Source organism: Suillus bovinus (genome assembly GCF_016758785.1).
Source record: "Suillus bovinus strain UH-Sbo-P2 chromosome Unknown EDB93scaffold_76, whole genome shotgun sequence".
Taxonomy (NCBI): Eukaryota; Fungi; Basidiomycota; class Agaricomycetes; order Boletales; family Suillaceae; genus Suillus; species Suillus bovinus.
This window is the reverse complement of record NW_024542132.1, coordinates 150,552-172,625: the sequence shown is the minus strand read 5'-3', so window position 1 is coordinate 172,625 and position 22,074 is coordinate 150,552. Positions and strand designations below refer to the sequence as shown.

The following is a 22,074-nucleotide window of genomic DNA, read 5'->3' as shown; positions in this document are numbered from 1 at the left end:
AACTGTTTATTTGTGTCCTTGAGTGATTACATGGAGGAGCAGAGTTCGCTGAACGGCTACGGGATTTGATTAGTTTCAACTTTCAAATCCTCGTACTGACGTGCGACACATAAATCACAAAAGAGAGTTGCAGTATGCAAAACTAGTAAACCTCACTGGAAGAATGAGCAGAAAACACAGTGATAAAAGAGTTAATAGGTACCTGGCCACGGTCAACCTTGAAAAGCTAGAACTATTATACTTGGTATAAAGATCGTGTGATGGAGCGCTGGCATGAGTCCCGCCGTTTGAATCGGATTTAGAGGTTTCCTAATGCGGGGAAAAAAATCATTTGGTGAGCGCCACAGGCGCTCCCATGTGACTTTATCAGCCGCGGGTCCGGTATACTAAGCTAACTTGAACATTTACCTTGAGCACCCTAGCTAAGAGATTCACAGACTTCAAACGTGAGTTATTTCCACGATTTTTGTCCCAGGAAATAACTTGCAAGGTGTGCACATGAGTCTGTTTCCTACGCAAACACTGATCACTACTCACGCAAAGAAAACATGTCAAATTCCGAATCGTCGCCTATCCCGACCACGATGCGGCAGCGCGTGATAGACTACATCACCCAGCTCCAGAACAATATCGTCAGTGCTCTTGAAGATGCATCAGCTCCTCCATGTCAGTTCAAACGCGATGCCTGGTCACGTCCGCAAGGCGGTGGTGGCATCTCGTGCACGTATGCCTCTTCCAGAGATGATGCCACCTACGAAAAAGCCGGCGTCAATATCTCCATGATCCACGGTACACTCCCTCCAGCTGCGATCAAGCAAATGAGCAGTGAGCATTCATCCTTGGATATCAATACTATGACTGCACTTCCCTTCTTTGCTGGCGGCATCAGCTTAATCGTACATCCACGTAATCCAAATGCACCAAGTGCGCACGCAAACTACAGGTACTTTGAGATAATGGATTCCACAGAGAAGGATGCAAAGGTCGTTGGGTGGTGGTTTGGTGGTATCACAGATCTCACACCATCATACCTGTTCGAGGAGGATGCGAAGGAGTTCCATGAGACGCTGAAAGCGGTTTGCGACTGCCTATGGGACAGACCTGTATCCCAAGTTCAAGCAGTCTTGCGACGATCATTTCTTCATTCCCCATCGCAAGGAGTATCGTGGTATTGGAGGGATCAGATTTGATGACCTAAACGATGACTTGAACGCTATTCTAGGCTCCGTAGATGGGGAGACCTGTCCCCGCACAGCAGATGATATATTCGCCTTCATACGTGATCTCGGGGATGCATTCACCCCTTCATATATGGGCATTCTCAATCGCCGGTCAATCATGCCTTCAGATGAACGCATGCGCCGCTGGCAACTTCTTCGACGTGGGCAGTATGTTGAATTCGACCTCGTTTGTGAGAGAGGAATTAAATTTGGATTGGCTGCACCCGGAGTCAATGTGGAGAATGTGCTGATGGGAATGCCAGAAACAGCAAGATGGGAGTATATGTCAGATATGTTTGAAGAGAGTGATTCGGCTGAAGGAAAAATGATGGAGGTGCTCAAGTCTCCAAAGTCTTGGGTTTCAGATTGCTAGGTCGGTCTCGCTGTGCGTTTCTGATGGACTATGAACGTGGGTACTTAGATATCTGTTGCAGCTTGATGAATCTCGAAAGCATCGCGTTAAGTGCCGAGTGCTCGATCTGATCGTAGTCGGAAATATATCCTGGCAGACTAGCCGCCGATACGATTATATTGGAATCAACGTAAAGTACCTGGGGAAATCGGCGAATGCCTTGGAAAAGCTTGCGGACGCACTCGTGATACGGTAGTCTCGCAGATCAGCCGCCTTGTCTGAGAAGGGAATGTGTGACAAGGTATCCCCTTCTCAGACAAGGCGGCTGATCAACAAGATTATGATTCTAGCGCGAGTCTAGTCTGATTCAGAATTTTATCCCTTGTTGTTTCGAGGCAGGTTTTCGTCTGATCCATTTTCATCGGACCACAGGCAACGTTTGTGATGTGTAAGTAGCCCGATAGTCGCTCATGAACACGGAAAGTCTTCTCAAAATGTCTGACTTCGTTCGGCTCACAGTAGGCTGTGATACAAACTTTATAACTGAATGATGAGCATTTCACTCCGAATAATCCAGCCCTCCCTACTTATAACATTCTGTTCTCCTACCACACTCTTCTCAAGCAATTTGAACTCCTCTAGTGCGTTGGGTACATGTTTTCAAAGAGTGACTCGATAATTGATGCCGACCAACAGCATAACTTATATCCTTTCCTCATTCTCACGACTCAGCTCATCTAACAGCTTCTGTACTTCAACGATCCACAGTCCGCTACATGCCCTTTAACATCGATCCCGAAACCCTGTTTCGAGTCGAACAAAGTGGCCAGCCGGTTGTTGTATACGAGTGCAAATTGCAGGGGGCACCCTGTGGTACAACTGTGGAAGGAACGACCACTGCAATTTCTGCTCACATCCGGCAGCACGGTATCACCGGTCAAGACAGCGCCAATAAACGACGCTGCTCATGGGGCGGCTGTTCCAAGATGCTCAAGAAGGGGAACATGGCCAGACATATCCTCGCTCATCTCGGAGTAAAAGTGTGCTGCTCCGCGTGCGGAGTCGTGAAGTCGCGGCGTTATATCCTCCGTGCACATATCAGATCTTCAGAATTATGCCAATTGGCATCCGCTGAGATCGTTCACGGACCTGAGGGGCATCTTATTGTTCCCGCGAATTGGACTGCTGCTATGAACGTTAATGATTCCAGCATGTGCTCGCTATCCATGATGTGATGGTCAGTAACGTTCCGCCACACTCGTTATTGTAATTCATATCGGAAATATGGGCTCTTGAGAAACGGAGAAAATTTACGCTTACGAATTTATGTTTATAGTAGGATTGCCAAGGAGGTGACGGGAGATTTGGAATGAAGGGCAGACGCACGGTTATCTTCTGGTGATAGAGCCTGAAAGAGTACTAGTTTAACAAGTTTCATAAATATTCTCACTTTGTATCATGGCATCGCCCGTCCGACATAGGGCATAATTGCTGTATCACTTAAGAGAGATTGGTAGTACCCACGTAAACGTACGGCGAACATCCTCGGGTTTATCGCTTAGCGAGGATCAGCAGGTGGCTCGATTAAGGCAAAGTGCTTCAGGTTAGCGACCGGCTCCGTCGATATGCCATGACTCGTAAGACGCATCTTTATCGGTGTTTCATAAGGCAACCGTGAAAGGATTCGCAAAATAAGGCAAATGCTGTGAGGACTTACGTGTAACAATGTTAAGTGACACACAGAACAAGCACAAAAACCTCCAACGTTGCAAAAAGTCATCGATTGTTAAGATGCAGGTGAAAATATAAGGGGTAGGAAGAAGCATGTGGCGAGACGTGCCTAAAGTCGAACACAATACGAGTCTGTGACTTTGGCTAGCTCTGCTTAAGCTTGGACGGGGATGCTGTAGTCTCATCGTCTCCTTCCGAATCGGAGTCGCCATATTGGGAGGGCGATGAAAGCACGTCAGATGAAATTATTTGCCCAGGAGACATTAATGGAAGAAGGTGCGCATGAGATTCGAGACTATCGTTTTCCCATGGAAAGGCAAGTAACATGTATGGCAGGTCCTGTAATCTTGGCAATGGCGCTCCATCCCAGCTGCTAGGAGTTGGTGAACTACATGATTCTGACGAGGACAGCTTGAGAGAGGATGGGACCACTCCTATGTCTATCACATGACGCAGCTCGGATTCATGTTGTTTACGGATAACGGACTTGGGAAGTGGGATATGTTTGGACTTGGGAAGCTGGAACAATGCTCGGGCATCTCGAAATGCCGGATGCCACGTCTCGATGTGCTCGAACTGGAATATCTGATGATCTTTGAAAGGCTTGGATAAGTAAAATATAACTGACCTTGGCCTCTAGTTGCAGTAATTTATCTTGAATATGTTGTTCAGACCGGCCCTTTTGCTTTTTACGCGCAATGTATAATATCACTGCATCCCGAACTTTCTTGACGTCGGATTCAGAATTGGCTAGAACTGTCAAGACCTATGCAGTTTATGAGGGTGTTGTCAATAATGCACGGTGATGAATACGCACTTCCATCATCGTATCCCCTCTGAAGAAGCCGACTGTTTCCATCATTCTGTCATGAACACAGTGTGGGGCGAAATTCGAGTTGGCCGTTAACGTATACGATAGCCATAGACATTATAGACATTATATAAGCGACTTGAAGTGAGGAAATTTACATATCAAGTTTCCAAGATATACATGCACCTTCACATACCAAACTCTGAGCCGACGTGTGCTCTTGAGGAACGGATCGCATCAAGGACCATAAAGCGGACCTGAGTATCCTGTGACCAAAAAAGGTCGTGTCGGATTTGTACGTATAACGCACGTTCGTCAGTCAGGGGAACGTCCGCTGCTTTGCTGGCAGCTGCAGGGGAATCAGAAGCTTGCAGTCGAGGGCGAGACCGAACACCAATATTAATGACGAGTATTCTTTGATTCCCTGCGCAGCTTTTGTCAGTTTAACGTTACTGTGCTTGCAACGAACAAGAAATTTGAAATATTAAATAATGCGGCCGCCTGGCAAAATAGTAACAATGAAACCCGAGGCCTGGGTCAGAAGTCAAAGTCGTAGCGTACTGTTTGTATAAGGATCGTACATGATGGGAGCGAAAAAGATGATTGTACGAGGATGGGTGAATTAGAACCCCGCGAAACGAGTCTGATACTAGTATTGTCACAAATCGATTATCAAAACCGATCGACTGTACACAATGAAGTTAAGTTGTAGTTCCGCGAACCAAGAATTCCAGATTGCGCCGTCTTCACGCCGCAGAATGAGGATGAAGACGAGGCTCTGGGATACGTATACACCATATAGTTCCGAAAGGAAGAGGACCACAGAAAATATAGATAACAAGATAAAAAAAGGCTGTGAATGCTATATCCCACATGCTAATTCGAGGGATTACCTGGCGGCAAGATGAATAATCGGTCGTCGGGCTCTCAGTCGTCACCATAGTCGGAGAATAAGGATAATGCTGTATCACGGCGAGATGAACGAGTATGAGATGGGGCGTGATGTCCTGGTTGATCCTTTTTGCTTGTGATATCCCAGCTTAGACGCGATGGCGAGTTGGATGGCACTGACGCAATAGACGGGACTGATGCAGGACGAGTTGATGCTGAAGACGACGTATAAGTGGATGCTGAAGACGACGTATAAGTGGATGCTGAAGACGACGTATCAGTGGATGCTGAAGACGATGTGTAAGGGAATGCTGAAGATGATGTTGGGGAAGAAGCAACTGGGCTCGAGAGTATCATCGAGGACGACTCCTGCTCCATTTGGCGACGCTCCTCTTTTTCACGCTGGCGAATAATGGATGTAGGCATAGGGATGTGATCAGATTTGCGAAGCTGGAATAAGGCTCGAGCATCTCTCCAAGCGGGATGTAATGCCTCTATGTGCATGAACTAAATATTTGTATTTGTCGTCAGCGCGTCTGTCAACACACCGAGCAAAAGATAGACGAACCTTGCGCTCCAATTTTCCTAATTTTTCGTGTATGTGTTGTTCAGTGCAACCCTTTTTCTTTTTGGCCACAATGTACATCATCACTGCCTGTCGAACAGTCTTGACATCATGCCCGGAGGTAGCGATAACTGTAATAACCTTTTAATCATGAGAGTGATTTCATTCGTATATGCCTGTAGAAAACTCACTTCCATGCTTGTACTCATATTGAAGAAGCCACTTGTAGCCATGCTTCGAGAATGTATCCTTGACGACTAGACTATGTTTGTAGGATGAAGAGGATGAAGTGCGGGGAGCACAGACCAGAAGGTCCAGTGTAATAAGCGCCAATATGAGGCTCTTCTTTAAAAGGCCTAGAGGCTGTCCCTGAACAACAGTCCGACACAATCAGGACTGAGCAGAGAGAAAGTAGTCATTCCTGGTACACTACTATCATGATGTAGTCATTCGGCAGAGCCGTAAGATACATTTACATTCCTACAGCGGGCCTTACAACATGCCAACCGCGTGAGAAGACTAAATTCGCACCGCCATAAATATCACGGCCCGCAACGGCCCTGAGTCCTAGATAGCCTTGGCGTGAAGGCACTTCAACGGAAAGATTGATGACCTGACGGCAGTCGCTACTGCGCCGTAGTGACTTGGACAGCCGAGACTCTTGCAACGTCAAGTCCGTACGAATTGGTAACACGGCGAAGCCTGATGGCATGATGGCGATCATGTCGCGGATCTGGAGACAATGACACTCGCTCGAATAACATACAGTGACTCAGGGACTCATCATTGAAGTGGTCTCATAGCATGGACGACTGTCATGATATCAATTTGAATTTGTGTACGAACGAAACGCAGTGCTGCTCACCAGACTCCTGTGCAAAAAAGCCCCGTAGGGCTATATACTTAACTATAGCAGAAATCCACAAACATCCGGAACTTGAAGTCAGCTGTGGAAGGAATCAAACTAGCTGCTCTCGTGTTTACGTAATTACAGATATTTCATTTTCAGCCCGATCGGATCTGCTGAGCTTGTTCATCCATCTTCCCCGCACTGCGATGTTCATCCGCCCCCTCCGTCGTCTCCTCACCCGTTCAACTGCCGTCTCACGCTTTCACACTTTTCCACCATGCTTATCTTCGAGGAAAATTTTACAGAATTTCAAGCTTGCTGATATTGGCGAGGGCATCACAGAGTGTGAAGTCATCAAATGGTGCGTCGGCCGGACCTTGTAAATATCGTGCTCCCCCACTGAGCTCATAAGTTAGGAATGTGAAGGAACTTGGCACTGTACAAAGCTTTGAGCCTTTGTGCGAGGTCCAGAGCGATAAAGCAAGCGTCGAAATCACAAGCCCATTCGATGGTGTAGTGAAAGAGATTCTGGTAAAGGAAGGTGAAGTTGCAAAGGTTGGCCAAGGACTCTGTGTGATTGAGGTTGATGAGGAATTGTTGGATAGCGGAAGCGCAGAACAAGTAGATCCTGCTTTGTCGACGGCATCTGCGCCATCTCCAGGAATTCCGAACTCCAAGTTTGTCGAAGAAGATGCTATCTCTCGAGCCGAACAAATCCATGAGGAGCCATCTGCACCCAGAAGACCACATCCCATGGACCCAAACTACTCACCTCCTTCCGCTCCCCATGTTAACCCTGAGAACGTGCTCGCAAAGCCCTCAGTTCGTCATTATGCTCGCCAGTCCAAGGTTGACCTTGCACTTCTCTCAGGCAGCGGACGTGACGGACGCATCGAGAAGAAGGATATCGATGCATTCCTGTCACGGCAAGTCTCTCCTGTTTCGGTAGACCCCGCTTCAGCTGCACCACGAGCACAAGCACAAGCCGAACAAGACGTGATTGTCGAGCTTGGTCGGACACGTTATGGCATGTGGAAAGCTATGACTCAAAGTCTTGAGGTTCCACACTTTGGGTATGATTCCGCCCTTACAATCATCATTCGCTATCACTTATCATCTGTGTCAGCTACTCGACTTCTCTCGACCTCACATCTCTCCATTCTCTTCTCCCAATACTCAATTCGCATATACCTGAACATTTCAATCCCTCCAATTCATCATCGCTCCCAATTAACCCTTCCGCTCTGCATCCCGCGCCATCGCCTCCTCCCGTACCAGCAAGCGCCCAGTTCACACGGCTCACATATCTCCCTATACTCATAAAGACACTTGCAAAGGCCATGATGGCATGGCCGGTGCTTCGTTCCTCCATCACACCAGGTAGCGCAAATGGAGGAGGCAAGCCCACACTTACCATCCGTCCGCATGCGGACATCGCTGTTGCTCTGAGCACCACGACAGGTTTATACACACCCGTCATACCCCATGCAGATACGCACAATATCTACAGCCTATCTTCACAACTTAAGCACCTTTCTTTCCTCGGCCGTCAAGTACCATGCGCACTCACGATGAACGAGATGCCGAAACGTGGTGCAACGGTCACAGTATCTAATGTAGGCGCAATCGGCGACGGGGAGTACGCGCACCCTGTCTTGGTACCTGGGGGTGGTGTAGCGATCGTCGCCATAGGGAGAGCGAGATGGGTGTGGGACGTCAGTAAGAGTGAGCGTGGGGAGAGGAGACTAAAGGTTGGCGTGAGCTGGAGTGCGGATCACCGTGTGCTAGAGGGTGCAGAGTTGGCTGCGTTCGTAGAGTCTTGGAGGGCATATGTGGAGGCACCTGAACGACTTATCGGAGAGGGAATATGAGCCGAGTTCATATGCTCAATGGAGGCTGTATAATTGAGCATCGGACTTTTATGCTATCGCTTTGCAATCATGGTCTAGAGCAAGAATATCACGATCCCATACATCAGCACTTTTCATATCTATCGCTACCTGTCCTGTAAGTACCTTGTCAACACATGGTGAAATTGATCGCGGCACTTTGCAACATTGGTGATTTACGCCGTTTAATTAGAACCACGCTGCATGCTGCCTTTGTATCAGATATGGGTGAAGCCGGAGATTCTTTGATTATCGCCACAATGTACTTCATCATAATACATCACGAGTCCGATTCATAATGATTTTGCTAATCAATGTCCGAGACAAACGAGCGTTTATTACAGAAGACATACATACACTACAGGTGATTCAGCTCTATAGTACGGATTTACTACATGCGACTTCGACGGAAATGAGGGAGATGCGTGGGCATATTGATACACTACACAAATGCCGAAGAGGATTACATACGTACAAAGGCAGGGGAATGGGCGTTAAATTGCTGGTAATAAAGGGGAAAACGTGCAGTGCAGGGAAGGGAAGAACGAGTGACTGATGAGCGGTGCGTGAAAATGGTAAATGATGCTGCGGCTTCCCTTGCCAAGCTTCTAAGAAGTGGCATTCCCTAAAATCATGGCCTCGACGCCAGCGGCCCTCAACAGGTGCACGAGCTCGTGTGTCGCGTCGTCATCATTATCGGCAACATTCGCAGCTACGATCACACGCATCGATGGAGAATTGGAATTGCGAACGATACCGTCTGAGAGGGAAGCTAATAACGCGGCGATCGTCGGGTCTGTATCGTTGAATTTCAAGTCAAGAAGACTTGGACAAAGCGCCGCGGTGATTAGGTCTGGAACTATCGCTTGCAAGTTCGGCTCGTCTAGACCAGACAGTACGAGATGGTCGAGAGTCGCGGTTTCCTGCAAAAAGCAACGCAAAGAAGCGCCGCACGATGTAAGGCTGTGAAGCTCCAAAGAACGAAGTAAAGATAAGGGATATGGCCCGCACGTTGCGCATGGGAATAGGTGAGACGATGTTGTGCACGAGTAGTGGGCTGCTGTGAGGTATTCCAAAAGACGGGACGAATCGCAAGGGTGCGATGGATCTAGTGAAGAGGAGATGTCCTCCAGCGAAAATGTTTTGAGGGCGGGGAGGTAAAAGAGCGACAAGAGATCAATTGCATAATCGACATCAATGAATCCGAAGGCAAATTCTCGTAAATGTGGAAGGTAGAGAGCGCGCTGCTTGGGCGCAACGTTCACGTCTATCTGAGGACCCCATCCCAAGATGCTTAATCGCTCGAGTTCGGGACATGCAGATATGATGTCGCAAAACTCGTGCAATGTCGGCATCACCTCGCTCGCGTGGTATTTGAATTCGAGTTCCAAGAGACCCGACAATCCCGAGTTTTCCCAGTTCACGTGCACACCGGCAAGGGAGACCCGACGAAGGCTGTGAAATGCCGAGCCTCCCCCGAACCAGGAGACTGGATGTCTGGTTGCAGAAGGACGGAAGAGCTCGCCCTTTGCAGCAAAGAAGGCGTTACAGCGGGAAAGAAGGATATCTTGTAACATAGGAGCTGATTTTATGCGGGAAGTATAGGAGAGGAAGGTAAAAATAGGAGCCCAGGTGTCGGTGAGAAGTTCAACCCTCTGCCACCGGTGCACATAGGGCAAGATAAGTCGCATGACATTTTCCATATTTTTCCATCCGAAGCAATGTGACGCTTCGTCCCAATTCCATGCGGGATCTCGGAAATCCATGTATAGGTGCAAAGGGCAAGAGCGAGAACGCGCAAGCCAGTCGATAGTGCGGAAGAATTGAGTGCAGCGAGTGGGGAATGCGAGAACAATGACAGTCCATAATGATGAGGTCGAAAGAGATACGTTTCTCCAACGTTGGCAAACATGAGAGATTGTGGTAGCGTGAAATATAGCGTCATAACAGTCGTGAAAATCGTGCGTTGCGATATGGAATATGGCAGACAGTAATTCGTCCGGGATTGTTGCGATTGTCGAGGTTCCATGCAGACAGCGTCCTGCATTTAATTTGCGAACGTTGACAAACGAGTTGCCTGACACACTATTCAACGTCACAGAAGGCATCTGAAACAAAGTCTGCCATCGTGCACGATATCAGGATTGTTGTACTGACCTTGAGGGGATCAAGCACGAGATGGCAGTGTGACAGTCAACTGGCGGTCAGTCGAAACTGTTTGAACGTGGGGAGAGGGCATTCCGTTTATTAAAAGGTTCAGCGCTAACCCTTCGTAATTACCCGTGATTGGCGTAATATCCGGGAATTGAAAATTGGATGAGCGGTGTATGGATATGGCAGGTGCTTACCAAAGAATGGCGGGAGTAGACAGCGTGTAGGATGGCATCATAACATGTGCCTGCGCTTCTCTGAGAGTCATGAGTGCCCTGTGTGTCCTCCATCTCACGCCCAAGCCCACCAGCGCTTGAGCACCAGGAGTAAAAAATCTGGACAGCCTTGAACACACCCACCCTTTTTAGCACAAGGTCCGCCTCGAGGCAGCAACAAACCTGACAGGGCTTTCGCTGGCGATTACGTTGCGTCCGAAGTTCAAAATAGTTTCAAACTCCGAGGGAGGAAGTAATCGTCGTTTAAATAATGCTAGGGGTTGCACGTTCCAACTGTTCATGAGCGGTAATCCTTGTTGCAACAGAAGCTTTGACAACAGAGGCCTAACAGTACTTATGGCTGCTCCGTGTAAAACTGTCCATAGGTTGTGGGAATTCGAACTTGCATAGATATGCGCTAGGTGATGCCTCGTGCATGTAGCCGGAAGAATCACCCTGAAATTATGGGCCCCACACAGGCTAGCAAGTGAGCCACTGTTCCATCGAACACGCAAAAAATTATCAATCATTTGTGGGCGACTGCTTTCCATCAAATGTACAGCCTCGTGCCTGCAACCGAATGGATTACCCTGCATCACTTGTGGAAACGATATCCGTTGTGTACAGGATGTAATATAGTCGTTATCTTATGAAATGGTGAGATTTTGAATCAGCCAAACGTACATTCAGAACAATCGACAGCAACATAAAGAGAAGAAAGCACGAACAAAATTGAAATTGTCCGCGATAGGGAGGTATTTTTCCCCATGCCTCATGCCTGTGATCAGCTGGACAAGTATTGATAAGTAGACGCTCCCCAGGCCAAGAATGATATCGATCAAATAGACAACGTGCCGGATAAACCGAGAAGGATGCCAGAGGACAGTGATTGGCGAGGAGAGTCAGTGTAGACGCCAACACCCACCCTGACGTCGAAAATGTTCTTCATAACATCCACGCAGCTTTTTGAAACAGAAATTGGGCATAGCAGTACGTAGTTGGAATATAACATCTGTTCGGTTGAACTCGGTTGAGGCGCAATAGGAAGTTGCAGGACGGCCTAGTTGTGCCGCAGTGCCGCTTGGGTGATTCTCGCTGAAACTCTAGTGTATCAGTCTAATCGGAATGTAATAGGCACTTTCAAAGACGCTGGTGGGGACACGATTGTAATCGGATAAAGTGAAGATCAACCACAGAACATGATCTTGTGAGTATGTCAAAATTGTCATTTATCGCACCTAAATTTATGGCGCACATATAATTCTCCTTGATCTTCCGGCATCACAGTGTCTTTCATAACTGGGAAGGCAGACGACGATCAATGGGCAGAAGGCGCCCCCAAGCCATAGGACCATCACTGAGCATTGTCAACTGCCATTTTATATTTGGAATGGGACCCAATGTCAACTGGAAGTCGGGTAATATGTCTTGATGCACTGCTAGGCACTGGGAAAGTATCCGTCGTCGTCGTCGTCGTCATACGTGATGACAGCGGGAACTGGTCGAGAGCAGTGTGAAGCGGTCACGTGAGTTATTTATTTCGCGTCTTATTTACGCGTTGTTTTTACGCACCTACACGACCAAATAAGTTCGACTTTCTGGAAGGCGGTGAAGGTAGAAGAGGCCCTTGTCTCTTTTGTGCGCGAGCTTGTCACCGTAAGTCATCTTTCGTCGCTTAGGTATGTACTTATCCTCTAGATAAGAAGTATATCGCTCAATTGACTGCTAATGTCTGCTAGATTCCGTTTCATCTGCTAATTCAGGTCATCGACGAGTTTAATTACTCTCAGACAACCATCAGGACTTCAAGACCACGACGATCTCATCAAACAACTAATCAAGTTAAACCAACACAGATCACATAACGACACTGACCACGATTTTCGACGACTCGTAACGCCTTTTCGTTTTCTACTTTGCTTGCTTCATCATTTCGAATCTCGACGACTTGTTTTAATACGCCCACGACTGCATATAACGTTTTTCAAGACCGTTTTTTTCATATTATCAAATTTACTTGCACACGAGACCAGATGCCTTTGCAACTCCTCTCACGACCAACTGACACTATTCGCACCCGCTCACCGTCACCCTTCGAAACACCTGCAACAAAGCCTGATATCCCCACCATCCGCCTTATCGCTGCAACACCCTCATCAGCCAATTCCTCCATTGCTCCATGGTCTGAACCCCAACCCGCACTCGCACTCGCGCCCAAAGCCTCGTCCTCAGATGCAACGCCTCGTAGGCGTCTCGTACCCAAGAAATCAAAGCTGGGTCTCCTTTCGTCACGAGAGACTGATCTATCAGACGTGGTGCGCCGAGTTGGTGCCCGTGACTCGAATAAGAATGGCAGCACGGGCATTGAAATATACGTTGACCCGATGCTTGACCCTGAGATCGGGGAGATTGTCGTAGTCAAGAAGAAGAAAAGCCGCATGGCCTTGGATGGCATGCGCTGGGGTCCCGCTCTTGGCGAGGTGACCAACATTCCACATGTGAAGGAGAAAGAGAAGAAGGAGAAGAAGAAAGATAAGGAGAATAATGTATCGAAGGTAAAGGTGGATGAGAAGTCCGGTTGGTGGACCATCGGGAAGGGGAAGAAGGATTCGAAGGAGAAAGAGAGATCAAGATGTAAGTTTATGATTCGCACTCCTGCGCTTGATTAACATATTTTATTTGACAGCGCCTGCACCGCCTTCGATTATTGAACCAACTGAGTCCCGAGCGCGGTTCAATTCCCTCGACTCAGGCATCTTGCTTCACAGCCCAGTGCTCCCTGAGCATTCCAAGTCGCCCGCGGAGAACCGACATCTACGTGTACCGACACCGCCATCTGCGACGGTTGCATCCGCTGCATATGGAGCTACACTTGCTCCACCAAGTGCTGCCCCCCTCGGCTCAGGTAAAGATAGCGTCGCTCTCCGAGCCATGCGCTCTGTGCGCTCTCTCGCGCGTATTGGGTCTTGGGCACAGCTCAAGAATATCCCTGCACCCGACGACACTCCTAAACCTACTCCTCCCGTCATTAGCGAGCCCAAGAAAAAGAAGAAAAAAAAGGACAAGGGGCAAAACAAGGAGAAAGAAAAGGAGAAACGGAAGGAGAAGGAGAAGGCTGCAACCGTTCGTTACTCCGGCAGCAGCTTCGAAGCAGGGGCGCTCAGCGCTAGCCCTGATAAAAACGCTGGTAGAGCAACTCTTGGCAAGAAGAAGTCTATTCTTGGGCTGGGCCTCCCCTCCACGATGCGTCTCCCCTCTATGCGCAGTGGGTCCACATCATCATCGATTGTAGCTGCTCAAATGCAGAGCTCGAATAAACCGTCGGCGGATTCACCTGCCACGTTAGGATGTGGTATTCTGGCCAGAGCACGGACGGGATCTACCATGACAGCGAGCAGTGCTGGTAGCGTAAGGCCTGTTTCAGTATCTTCAGGAGGATCTTCTGGCGGGTGCTCGGTGAGGTGGGACGAGGCTGGGTTAGAGACCGTGAAGGAGATCAGGAGGAAGGAACGCGCATCAAAGGAGAAGGACAGTATCAAGGAAAAGAAAACCAAAGGAACCCGCAAGAGCTCGGATAGCAGGAAGAGGACGCCCCTCTCAGCAGTTTTCCCCGAGAGGTTGTCCGACCACGAAGAAGCCGAGAGGACTAATGACGAGGAAGCAACTGTTCTGCCGCTCGTGACAATCGAAGAGGCAACTGTCGATGGACACAGCGACCTGGAGACACCAATCAAGCGAGAGCGTCTAAGGCCGTTGAGCGAGCAGCTTTTGGGGCGTAGCAGGCCCAAGGCTATGTACGAGGACGAAAACGGTACGTCAGAACATTCGTACGACCAGTGAAATATTCGCGTCGTGCTGATTCCTTTGTTTGATTTCGTGACACAGATTGCGCAGTATTGTCCCTCCTGGACGCAGCAACAAATGATCTCGCGCAGCTCATCAACCGCCTTGATCTTCAAGCGACGCCGGACATGTCACCTATGAGTGGCCATTCGCCATCTTTATTGGCATCCCCCCAAGCTGGCAGCCCCACTAAACGCATGACTCTAGAAAGCCCTGTCAAATGCCTCCGCGCAAGCGCCCCGAGCATCACTTCACTCCGTCCATACGCCAAGACGATATCCACCGCTGCAGTTCCGTCCATCGGTCAGCACATTGCACCGTGGGCAACGCTCAATGCTGGGATATCACCTGCGAAATCCCCGCCAAAGGACTCACATGCGCCAGCATCGACCTTTAGGTTCACGCACAAGCGGACAATGAGCCCTGCGCCTGCGGCAGAACCAGAACCTGTCTTTAAAGCCCTTCGCCCCGCGAAAAACAGGGTGCCTGTCTCGGGACGCACTGTATTCGCAGCGCCTATGAACCTACCATTCATGGGTAACGCGGATCGTTCACCATCATCGCGCACGTTTGGCTCTGCACATTCAAAGTCTAGTTCCCGTGCGTCAATGGGTGCAAGCCCTGTGTTTAAGAAGGCAAGAGGACACGAGAGGAAACCATCGTCACTTGTGCCTATGGAGCATGCGCATTTGCAGTTGCGTTGCGATACCACCGATGATATTCAGAACCCGCTCGATAGCCCAAGGTTGCTGATTCTCCCTGATGCACGCCGAAACCTTGGTCTTGCAGGGACGTTGGGAGGTTCTGTGGGAGGACAAGAATTGGACGCGAGTGATCCTGACTCCGACATTCCTGACGAATTGCAGATCATTTTGTCCAACTCGGATAACGAAGCGGATGACACTTTGTCGTTCCATCCTAACCTGATGATCACGCACCCACCACTGCCCTCACCTGGGCTGCCGCCCGAGATGCCACTCCCTTTGCCTAGAGGCTCTGTCACTGAAGCTCCTGTGTTCCACGCCAAAGTCATCGACGAAGACAACCACCATGCTGACGCTGAAGAGGCTGGAATGTCATCCGAGGATGATACCAAGAAATCCTTTGACTTCACGGGCGAGCTGCAGAAGCTGAACGAGTGCGGTGGATCTGACAGGCTTAGCTTCGTCGAGCAGTTGGAGAACGCGTTTCGCACGCCTGCCAAGATTGATTTGCGATATGACTTTGACCTTCCACTTGATGCACCTCCTGTGCCCAAGATACCGTCGTTACAGGCGGAACTGGAACGTGCGGGGGATAGCACATTCAGCGTGGACTATGTGTCGCAAGAGTTCTTACCTCAAGGTTTCCCGATGGATGTGGACACTGAACCATCGTTACTTCCTGGAACGGATAGCTTCGCCACGACAAATGACTGGGAGAATGAGGAGGAGAATTTCCTTTGCACAGAGCAGCCTCAAGTCTTAAGGAACACTATGTCTATGAAGTCCATGAAGTCCACAAAATCGCGACCATCGAATGGACAGCTCAATAGGAACTTCAAGTTTGGCGGCAAGCCATCGCCTGCGCCCTCTACTGAAAAGAATGAGGAGCCACTCACATTATCAGATATCATCCCTCCTTTGACTGTGGCCAAATCCCTCTCCGCGACTTCGTTAGCTGGTGACGACTCCGCTGTTCTCAAATCCATATTTGCAAAGGCTGTTGAAATTCCCTCACCTCCATCTCGTGTCCGCCTCGATTCGGACTCTAGCTCGAAACGCATTGAACGTTCAGCTGCTCGTCCTTCAAATGTTCCAGGGCATCACAGACACTCTTCAGAACTGAGCTTTGTGGGCTTTGACTCGTTTGCGGAGGTGAGAAGGGGATTCGAGTTCCATGACAATCGTCCGAATTTCTACCCTCCGCCGGGAGCCACTTCGCGTAACCAGCACAACAAGCGCGAGTCCATGTTCAGCATTGCGTCTGTCTCGTCATATGGACAAGTCATCAATCATGGGTCCACGGATCCTTTCGACTATGGGGCGTTACCACTCCCAAGCCTTCGGGAGCGTCCTTCCTCGGACGAGTTCTCTTTCACAATGTCTTCTCTTGATGATACGTTCTCCTTCATCCGTAAGCAACCTCGCAGAAGACGTGTTGATAGCGATACCTCTAGCTTCTACTTCCGTGCCTCAGTGCACTCGCAGCTGCATCCATATAATCGTATTGCTGCTCATCGTCGCCACTCGTCTTCAGCCTCCGTCTCTTCGCTGGGTCCACCAATCAGCTTGTACAACCGCAACAGCTATGGACACAACCGCAACAGCTACGGATACCGCCGCCGCAATGATTCGAACGCTAGCATGAACAGCGTTTCACAGCCATACACTCATGGCGGGCGTGCCTCGTGGGCTAGGCATCGCCCCGACTTTTCTGTCGACTCCATGCTCAGCGACTTCTCAGGGATTAATCTAGGGAGGCCAGGGCTGGGAGACAAGATGCTTGACTCTGCTTTGGATCGTGGTATGCCACTTACCGCCATTTCCGCATCGCCGCCTGAAAGCCCTGTCGGGAGCATCGGAAGCGAGCAGTTCCGGAGTGGTCAATACGTCAATCGCATGTCCTATGATTCGATCATGAGCATGGACCATGAGCCTCAGCCTATGGAAGACTCGCTCTTTGAGAAGACTGGTCACAGGACATCCGTTTCTTCGTCTGATTCTGCATTCTTTGCTGTGGACTCATCGCATGCGCCGCCTCAATTTAAACGGTTATCAAGCTACAGCATTGCTAGTGTTCACAGTCCGCAGAAGGAAGATGACACCATGATCAGCGTAAGTTATTGGGATCATACTTTTGAATTGGTTGTTTATGCTTTCTTCTCACAGATGCTCGGTGGTGGCCATGTTAGACGCCGTTCCGTAGGATCCATGATCGAAGCCTCGCCTTGTCGACAAGTTGAAAAAAGGAAACACATAGCATCTGACGTTCCCCAGCCAAATACCCGTTATAAGGTTAATGACTACGAATCTCCCAAGGGCCGAGTTCTTGAAACAAAGCCATCGATTGCTTCGACTGCATATTCAGTGAAGTTCGGTGATGAGCGCATGATCAGAGCAAAGCACGGTCTTTTGGAGAGGCAGAGTTTGGAGAACACAGTGTTGATCGCAGAGGGGGAGGAGGATCTGTCAAAATCCTGTGAGTTGGGTCGTTTGTAATGGGTGTCTTGTCTTGCTCACTGAAGTTTTAGTCCGCATCCCTGTCTTTACCCGCCCTCCTTGTGCAGGCCGCTCTCGCTCCAGCACTTGTACGTCTATGAGTTCTGGTGCTGACACCCCTCCACTTTCAATGTCGGATGGGTATTCCTCATTCTCGGATGGCTCGCAGTCCAGCATTGATCTCTCACATGTCAACTACATGCTCTCTAACCGTCACTCACCCTCTGTCGAACGCTACCTTGGACCGAGTCCGACCACGCGCTCGTGGTCACGGTCACCAACGACGCATCTCTCAGGCCCGTGCATCGCGCACGTCCATTTACGAGACCATTGAGGAGGAACTCACAACATCACTTGCCCCGACTTCGTCCCTTCAGCCACCTCCAAGTTCTTCTACGCAGAATGCTCAACTTCCTAATTCAACGACAAATACAATTAATCGTGCTCCCGTGTTTGTTCCTGAGCCGGAGACTGCGTCGGTCGATTCGGTGTCGCTGTGGGATGACGAGAGGGGAATTATGGCGCTACGCAAGTACTATGCGCTTCGCGACGAAGTTGAAGATACAGTGACAGAGAGCCAGCGTGTCTGGCTTGACACGCCATTTTCCGTCTTCGCAGTTCAATGTGAGTATTTGTTACATGTTTACTGTACTGTGCTGAATGCCGCTATCAGCATTTGATCCTCCTAGTCATCCTTCCGGCATGCAAGCACTCTTGGAACATTCAATGCAGAACTACGGACCTTTGCCTTCGGAATTGCGTCCTAGACGCATGCGTTCTCGCGTCAACTCTCGACCCTCGCCCTATCCCAGGACTTTCAAGACCTCTTTCACGTCTTCTCCTGCCACCGAGCAAGTGAGGGCAGCCATTGTTGCAGCTGTCGCAGAACACGCTCCCAATGACAATATGCGCACCCAAGGTCAACCTAAGGCGTTGCAACAGATTTCCGTCAACCCCAACATCATGTCACCTGCAGTCGACAACACCAAGGCAGGCGAACTCATGAAAGACGCAGCAATGTCGCCTGGTAAGCTGGAGCGCGTATTTGGCCTCCCACCTCGTCCCCGCGTGGGCTCGGTCGCGCGAAGAGCTGCCTTGGGTTGGGTGAAGAGGAGCACTGGCCGCAATGGTTTGGAGAATAAGGAGAATGCTAGCGTTGGTAACATCTCTCTGGGAGCTGTTCCTGGTAATATGTCGCACGGCTTGGGCATGACGTGAGTGTAACATCGCAGCTATGCATATACATTCTGCTGACCCGTTTCTATAGGCCGTCAGAAACATTAAGACTCAACCGACCCCGTCCTAGGGGAAGGCCCACTCCTGCTTCGGCGAGGCCCATCCGTATTTGAACAGGACAGGAAAAACCTGTCCCCCTACGTTAACTCTTTTCCACTATGCTATGACTGTTCTATGCCATATCCTTTCTTGCTTTTCTCATACAATCAAGCTCATGGAAAACGTTGTCTTGCGTATATTTTATCTCCCACAATTGCCGGTTCCCCGTGATAGTGTCCTGTGCAGTACGTAGCAAACGATGAATGATGTACATTTTTTGGGATTTCGGTGCTATTGCTCGTATAATTGTGGAGCCCATCTACAGTTGATCTATGATAGGGTCATATCAGCCATGTGTCTTCAAAAATTATACAACAAGACACTTCACTCTATGATCGGTTTCGGCTACGAATTACTTCAAGTTGATGGTGCCAGCAATTGAAGAAGAACCATCTCTGGCTTTGTCAAACCACAGACATCGCGATTTTCTAGCATGCGCTTGAAGGGGCCTAGATGCTACTAGTCTACTACCCCGGTCGTACCACCTATGCATTAACTGAAGTGTATTTGTGGCTGGTGGATCGGTGGAAATTTTCCTTCTCTCGTAGTACCTTCAGATAAGGGTTCTTTAGTAGTAAGACTCTAAATGCGTGTATGGTATGATCATGCTGTGGCCTTTGAAAAGGGGACACTGCAAGGCTTCTTCTATTCACGGAACTCCCCTGTTGTATGTAAAAATCGTAGAAGGAAAAACAAGCACAACATCTAAATTATAAGAGACATTGCTGACTAGAGTTCTGATGAAGTTTTCAAAGCGTCAGTAAATACGAGGGAGGATGGGATTGACATACAATCGGATATGAGCTCGACAGCTGCGGCGTTTGCCTCTGAGTCCGAAGTAAAATATCTTGCACAGACACAAGCACCTGCAGATATGTCTGGGTTGGGTTGGTCGCTAATGCCAGTAAGTCGCAAAACTGACATTGCTAGATATGACTCACTGAGTGACGAAATAAAGGCCTGATATTCACTATTTGATCAGGATGACATGAACAAATCTTTAATGACTACGCACAGAGGACATGGCTCCGAGGAACTCTCCGCCCCTTATGATGACGCCCCCGCTACCCTGGAAGTCACTGCAACTCGCAAACAAGACCTAAAATCTGACCGTCAAACGGACTTTGAGTCGAGCACATTTCACCTACCACATGAGCTTGCGGATACTTTGTAAGAGCTCGATAGTTCTGCCGTTTTAGGTGACTGCCGGCTTGATACTAAGTAAATGATCAGTGAGTCGCGAATGCATTAACTTGTATCTTTGGACTGACGATGTGCGGTAAGTCTGTGCGCGAAATAGATCAAACAAGACACACAACATGATAATATGACCGCTTCATACCAAGGACGGTTCCAGAATAACATGACTAGTGTTCATGATATCATCTGTCCAACGTGAAGATTGGCAACTAAAACTTACGTCAAACAATGCCTGTTGATACAAATTTGAAGTTGGTTGACGCATGAAGCTGCTCACAGACTTACAGTAAGGCGACAGCCAGTAGGCAAGGGTTTGACCTATGCCAAAGTTAATGTCAACATTACAGTTCGCGTTATCGATACTTGCCATCACATCGTAAAGGTCCTGAATAAGAATTTACATCGCATCTAATCAACGTAAACAGGTATACAAACGCACCTCGGTCATAATTTCACCAGCCCACTCCCAGTCAACTGGATGAATAGCTTGTTTGCAGATCAGCATTTCTTAGAATTGAACCTATCGTGACAATCACCCTTTTCAAATCCATCTACACGGTGACCATCTACACGGCGACCATTCAAGTCGATGATTCGTCCTCCATGTCCAGAGTCTGGATACATCATCAATCGTTTAGTAGAATTCCGAATACGTGACTCACAATGGAAGAATAAGCAATCTCCAGGTTGGGCGTCTTCCACCAACCATCTTAATGCGCTGAGGATATTCCGTCTCGTCGGCATGTATTTCATATTGTATGGTTCATCTGTGAGCACCATGATGTCCTCTTTCGCATAATTCCAGAAGGCTGTCACATGGTTGCGTTGCTTGATACTGAGTAAACAAGAGAGGATGAAAATGGACGGACATTTTAGAAATTCTGCCATGTTCCAAGCATCATTCACACAGCCACGAAGCTCTCTATCCTGGTTTTTGTAGTTTATGCCAATCTATACGAAGATAAGCTATGCAAGTACAAACTTGAAAGGACTCACGCATAATGCCTTCTTCTTCCTTCCACGTGGAAACGACACTTTGGTTGTCTGCGGAATCTGTATTTGATTACTCAGGTCACAGTTGCACCTTGTGACGACAGGTCGTCGTGCAGCACTATGCGATGAGTGGATGTGATGTTTTGATGGCTCTGTAGTCTCTCTTGCCTGCTGCTGAAGAGAGTGAGTCGATTGAGTCCGTAAGCGGTGAATCCGCGAGGTCACAGGGCCATGTTGTGCTGGCCAAGCATCTGGCGTCGTCCTCCCGTTGTACATGGAACCATAGGAATGCACCGATGGAGGAAGGGCCGCATGTGCACTGGAGGGCGTCGGTGGAGGATGTTGGCGTACTAGCGATCGGCGCTTTTTGATAGCCGCCGGTCTGGTAACCCATGTGAAGGACTTGATCACGTGAAGTGGAATGAGCTTACTTCGGAGATGGCGATCGCCTCACGGGAACGACATGAGTGGGTGAAGAGTATGGACTCCTTGATCTTCTGAAATGAATCCATACTGAGTAGATACACCATGCATTGACAGTCACATTACCCTTTGCTTCGGTGACTGTTTAAGATGGTGTAAGGACATAGTAACGATTGGCAGGATGTAAACGTACGAGGTCTGTTTGGAAGGAGAGACGAACATACGTGCTTAAGCGCTTATCGATGAGAGTAGCCTGTCACTATTATCTACGCTTCAGCGTGCGTGGGCAAATAGCTAGTGAAGAATCGACGCATGCATTTTATGAGAACAAAGATTATCAAGCTCCCGCTCTCATAGCGCTTAATAATTTTGTGAATTTGACTGCATGACAGCGTCACCAGATGA

General features: G+C 48.8%; 8 protein-coding genes across 8 annotated transcripts; 4 read left to right on the top strand and 4 right to left on the bottom strand.

Moving 5' to 3' along the window:
• The first annotated feature begins 202 nt into the window (after window positions 1–202).
• On the top strand, window positions 203–1,863 carry EDB93DRAFT_1173096 (coproporphyrinogen III oxidase). The gene is made up of 4 exons (XM_041450405.1): window positions 203–308; window positions 408–1,076; window positions 1,114–1,593; window positions 1,655–1,863. Exons 2-3 carry the CDS (start codon window positions 549–551, stop codon window positions 1,591–1,593), a joined length of 1,008 nt encoding a protein of 335 aa, XP_041303420.1. The 5' UTR covers window positions 203–308; window positions 408–548; the 3' UTR covers window positions 1,655–1,863.
• A 136-nt stretch (window positions 1,864–1,999) lies between these two features.
• EDB93DRAFT_851188 (uncharacterized protein) lies at window positions 2,000–2,969 on the top strand. Its single transcript, XM_041457695.1, has 2 exons — window positions 2,000–2,213; window positions 2,269–2,969. Exon 2 carries the CDS (start codon window positions 2,349–2,351, stop codon window positions 2,805–2,807), a length of 459 nt encoding a protein of 152 aa, XP_041303419.1. The 5' UTR covers window positions 2,000–2,213; window positions 2,269–2,348; the 3' UTR covers window positions 2,808–2,969.
• Window positions 2,970–3,313: 344 nt separating this feature from the next.
• On the bottom strand, window positions 3,314–4,368 carry EDB93DRAFT_851149 (uncharacterized protein). Its single transcript, XM_041457694.1, has 3 exons — window positions 4,121–4,368; window positions 3,932–4,069; window positions 3,314–3,879 (listed from the first exon to the last, which is right to left on the bottom strand). Exons 1-3 carry the CDS (start codon window positions 4,163–4,165, stop codon window positions 3,448–3,450), a joined length of 615 nt encoding a protein of 204 aa, XP_041303418.1. The 5' UTR covers window positions 4,166–4,368; the 3' UTR covers window positions 3,314–3,447.
• A 673-nt stretch (window positions 4,369–5,041) lies between these two features.
• On the bottom strand, window positions 5,042–6,294 carry EDB93DRAFT_1107392 (uncharacterized protein; the record flags this gene model as incomplete). Its single annotated transcript, XM_041447720.1, has 4 exons — window positions 5,042–5,512; window positions 5,574–5,701; window positions 5,762–5,939; window positions 6,067–6,294. 4 exons carry the CDS (start codon window positions 6,292–6,294, stop codon window positions 5,042–5,044), a joined length of 1,005 nt encoding a protein of 334 aa, XP_041303417.1.
• A 244-nt stretch (window positions 6,295–6,538) lies between these two features.
• EDB93DRAFT_1173071 (2-oxoacid dehydrogenases acyltransferase-domain-containing protein) lies at window positions 6,539–8,616 on the top strand. Its single transcript, XM_041450404.1, has 3 exons — window positions 6,539–6,781; window positions 6,837–7,493; window positions 7,547–8,616. The coding sequence occupies exons 1-3, from the start codon at window positions 6,627–6,629 to the stop codon at window positions 8,289–8,291; spliced, it is 1,557 nt and encodes a 518-aa protein (XP_041303416.1). The 5' UTR covers window positions 6,539–6,626; the 3' UTR covers window positions 8,292–8,616.
• A 10-nt stretch (window positions 8,617–8,626) lies between these two features.
• Window positions 8,627–10,578, bottom strand: EDB93DRAFT_1173070 (uncharacterized protein). Its single transcript, XM_041450403.1, has one exon. The coding sequence runs from the start codon at window positions 10,415–10,417 to the stop codon at window positions 8,918–8,920; it is 1,500 nt and encodes a 499-aa protein (XP_041303415.1). The 5' UTR covers window positions 10,418–10,578; the 3' UTR covers window positions 8,627–8,917.
• A 1,686-nt stretch (window positions 10,579–12,264) lies between these two features.
• On the top strand, window positions 12,265–19,381 carry EDB93DRAFT_1173064 (uncharacterized protein). The gene is made up of 9 exons (XM_041450402.1): window positions 12,265–12,354; window positions 12,415–13,309; window positions 13,362–14,486; window positions 14,561–17,334; window positions 17,389–17,698; window positions 17,751–17,930; window positions 17,968–18,342; window positions 18,392–18,932; window positions 18,986–19,381. The coding sequence occupies exons 2-9, from the start codon at window positions 12,709–12,711 to the stop codon at window positions 19,065–19,067; spliced, it is 5,988 nt and encodes a 1,995-aa protein (XP_041303414.1). The 5' UTR covers window positions 12,265–12,354; window positions 12,415–12,708; the 3' UTR covers window positions 19,068–19,381.
• A 943-nt stretch (window positions 19,382–20,324) lies between these two features.
• EDB93DRAFT_1173058 (caspase domain-containing protein) lies at window positions 20,325–21,740 on the bottom strand. Its single transcript, XM_041450401.1, has 5 exons — window positions 21,678–21,740; window positions 21,250–21,628; window positions 20,693–21,204; window positions 20,539–20,638; window positions 20,325–20,485 (listed from the first exon to the last, which is right to left on the bottom strand). The coding sequence occupies exons 2-3, from the start codon at window positions 21,520–21,522 to the stop codon at window positions 20,752–20,754; spliced, it is 726 nt and encodes a 241-aa protein (XP_041303413.1). The 5' UTR covers window positions 21,523–21,628; window positions 21,678–21,740; the 3' UTR covers window positions 20,325–20,485; window positions 20,539–20,638; window positions 20,693–20,751.
• Window positions 21,741–22,074: the final 334 nt, after the last annotated feature.

Coding starts and splice junctions, on each gene's coding strand:
- EDB93DRAFT_1173064 (XM_041450402.1), top strand. CDS start 12,709: ATGCCTTTGCAACTCCTCTCACGACCAACTGACACTATTCGCACCCGC. Junction 14,487..14,560: donor TATGTACGAGGACGAAAACG/GTACGTCAGAAC, acceptor TTCGTGACACAG/ATTGCGCAGTATTGTCCCTC. Junction 17,931..17,967: donor CAACTACATGCTCTCTAACC/GTCACTCACCCT, acceptor CCTTGGACCGAG/TCCGACCACGCGCTCGTGGT.
- EDB93DRAFT_851149 (XM_041457694.1), bottom strand. CDS start 4,165: ATGATGGAAACAGTCGGCTTCTTCAGAGGGGATACGATGATGGAA. Junction 4,070..4,120: donor GAGGGGATACGATGATGGAA/GTGCGTATTCAT, acceptor TAAACTGCATAG/GTCTTGACAGTTCTAGCCAA. Junction 3,880..3,931: donor TACTGCAACTAGAGGCCAAG/GTCAGTTATATT, acceptor CAGATATTCCAG/TTCGAGCACATCGAGACGTG.
- EDB93DRAFT_1173058 (XM_041450401.1), bottom strand. CDS start 21,522: ATGTACAACGGGAGGACGACGCCAGATGCTTGGCCAGCACAACATGGC. Junction 21,205..21,249: donor GGAAGAAGAAGGCATTATGC/GTGAGTCCTTTC, acceptor ATCTTCGTATAG/ATTGGCATAAACTACAAAAA.
- EDB93DRAFT_1173071 (XM_041450404.1), top strand. CDS start 6,627: ATGTTCATCCGCCCCCTCCGTCGTCTCCTCACCCGTTCAACTGCCGTC. Junction 6,782..6,836: donor GAGTGTGAAGTCATCAAATG/GTGCGTCGGCCG, acceptor CTCATAAGTTAG/GAATGTGAAGGAACTTGGCA. Junction 7,494..7,546: donor CTTGAGGTTCCACACTTTGG/GTATGATTCCGC, acceptor CATCTGTGTCAG/CTACTCGACTTCTCTCGACC.
- EDB93DRAFT_851188 (XM_041457695.1), top strand. CDS start 2,349: ATGCCCTTTAACATCGATCCCGAAACCCTGTTTCGAGTCGAACAAAGT.
- EDB93DRAFT_1173096 (XM_041450405.1), top strand. CDS start 549: ATGTCAAATTCCGAATCGTCGCCTATCCCGACCACGATGCGGCAGCGC. Junction 1,077..1,113: donor TCCATGAGACGCTGAAAGCG/GTTTGCGACTGC, acceptor CTGTATCCCAAG/TTCAAGCAGTCTTGCGACGA.
- EDB93DRAFT_1173070 (XM_041450403.1), bottom strand. CDS start 10,417: ATGCCTTCTGTGACGTTGAATAGTGTGTCAGGCAACTCGTTTGTCAAC.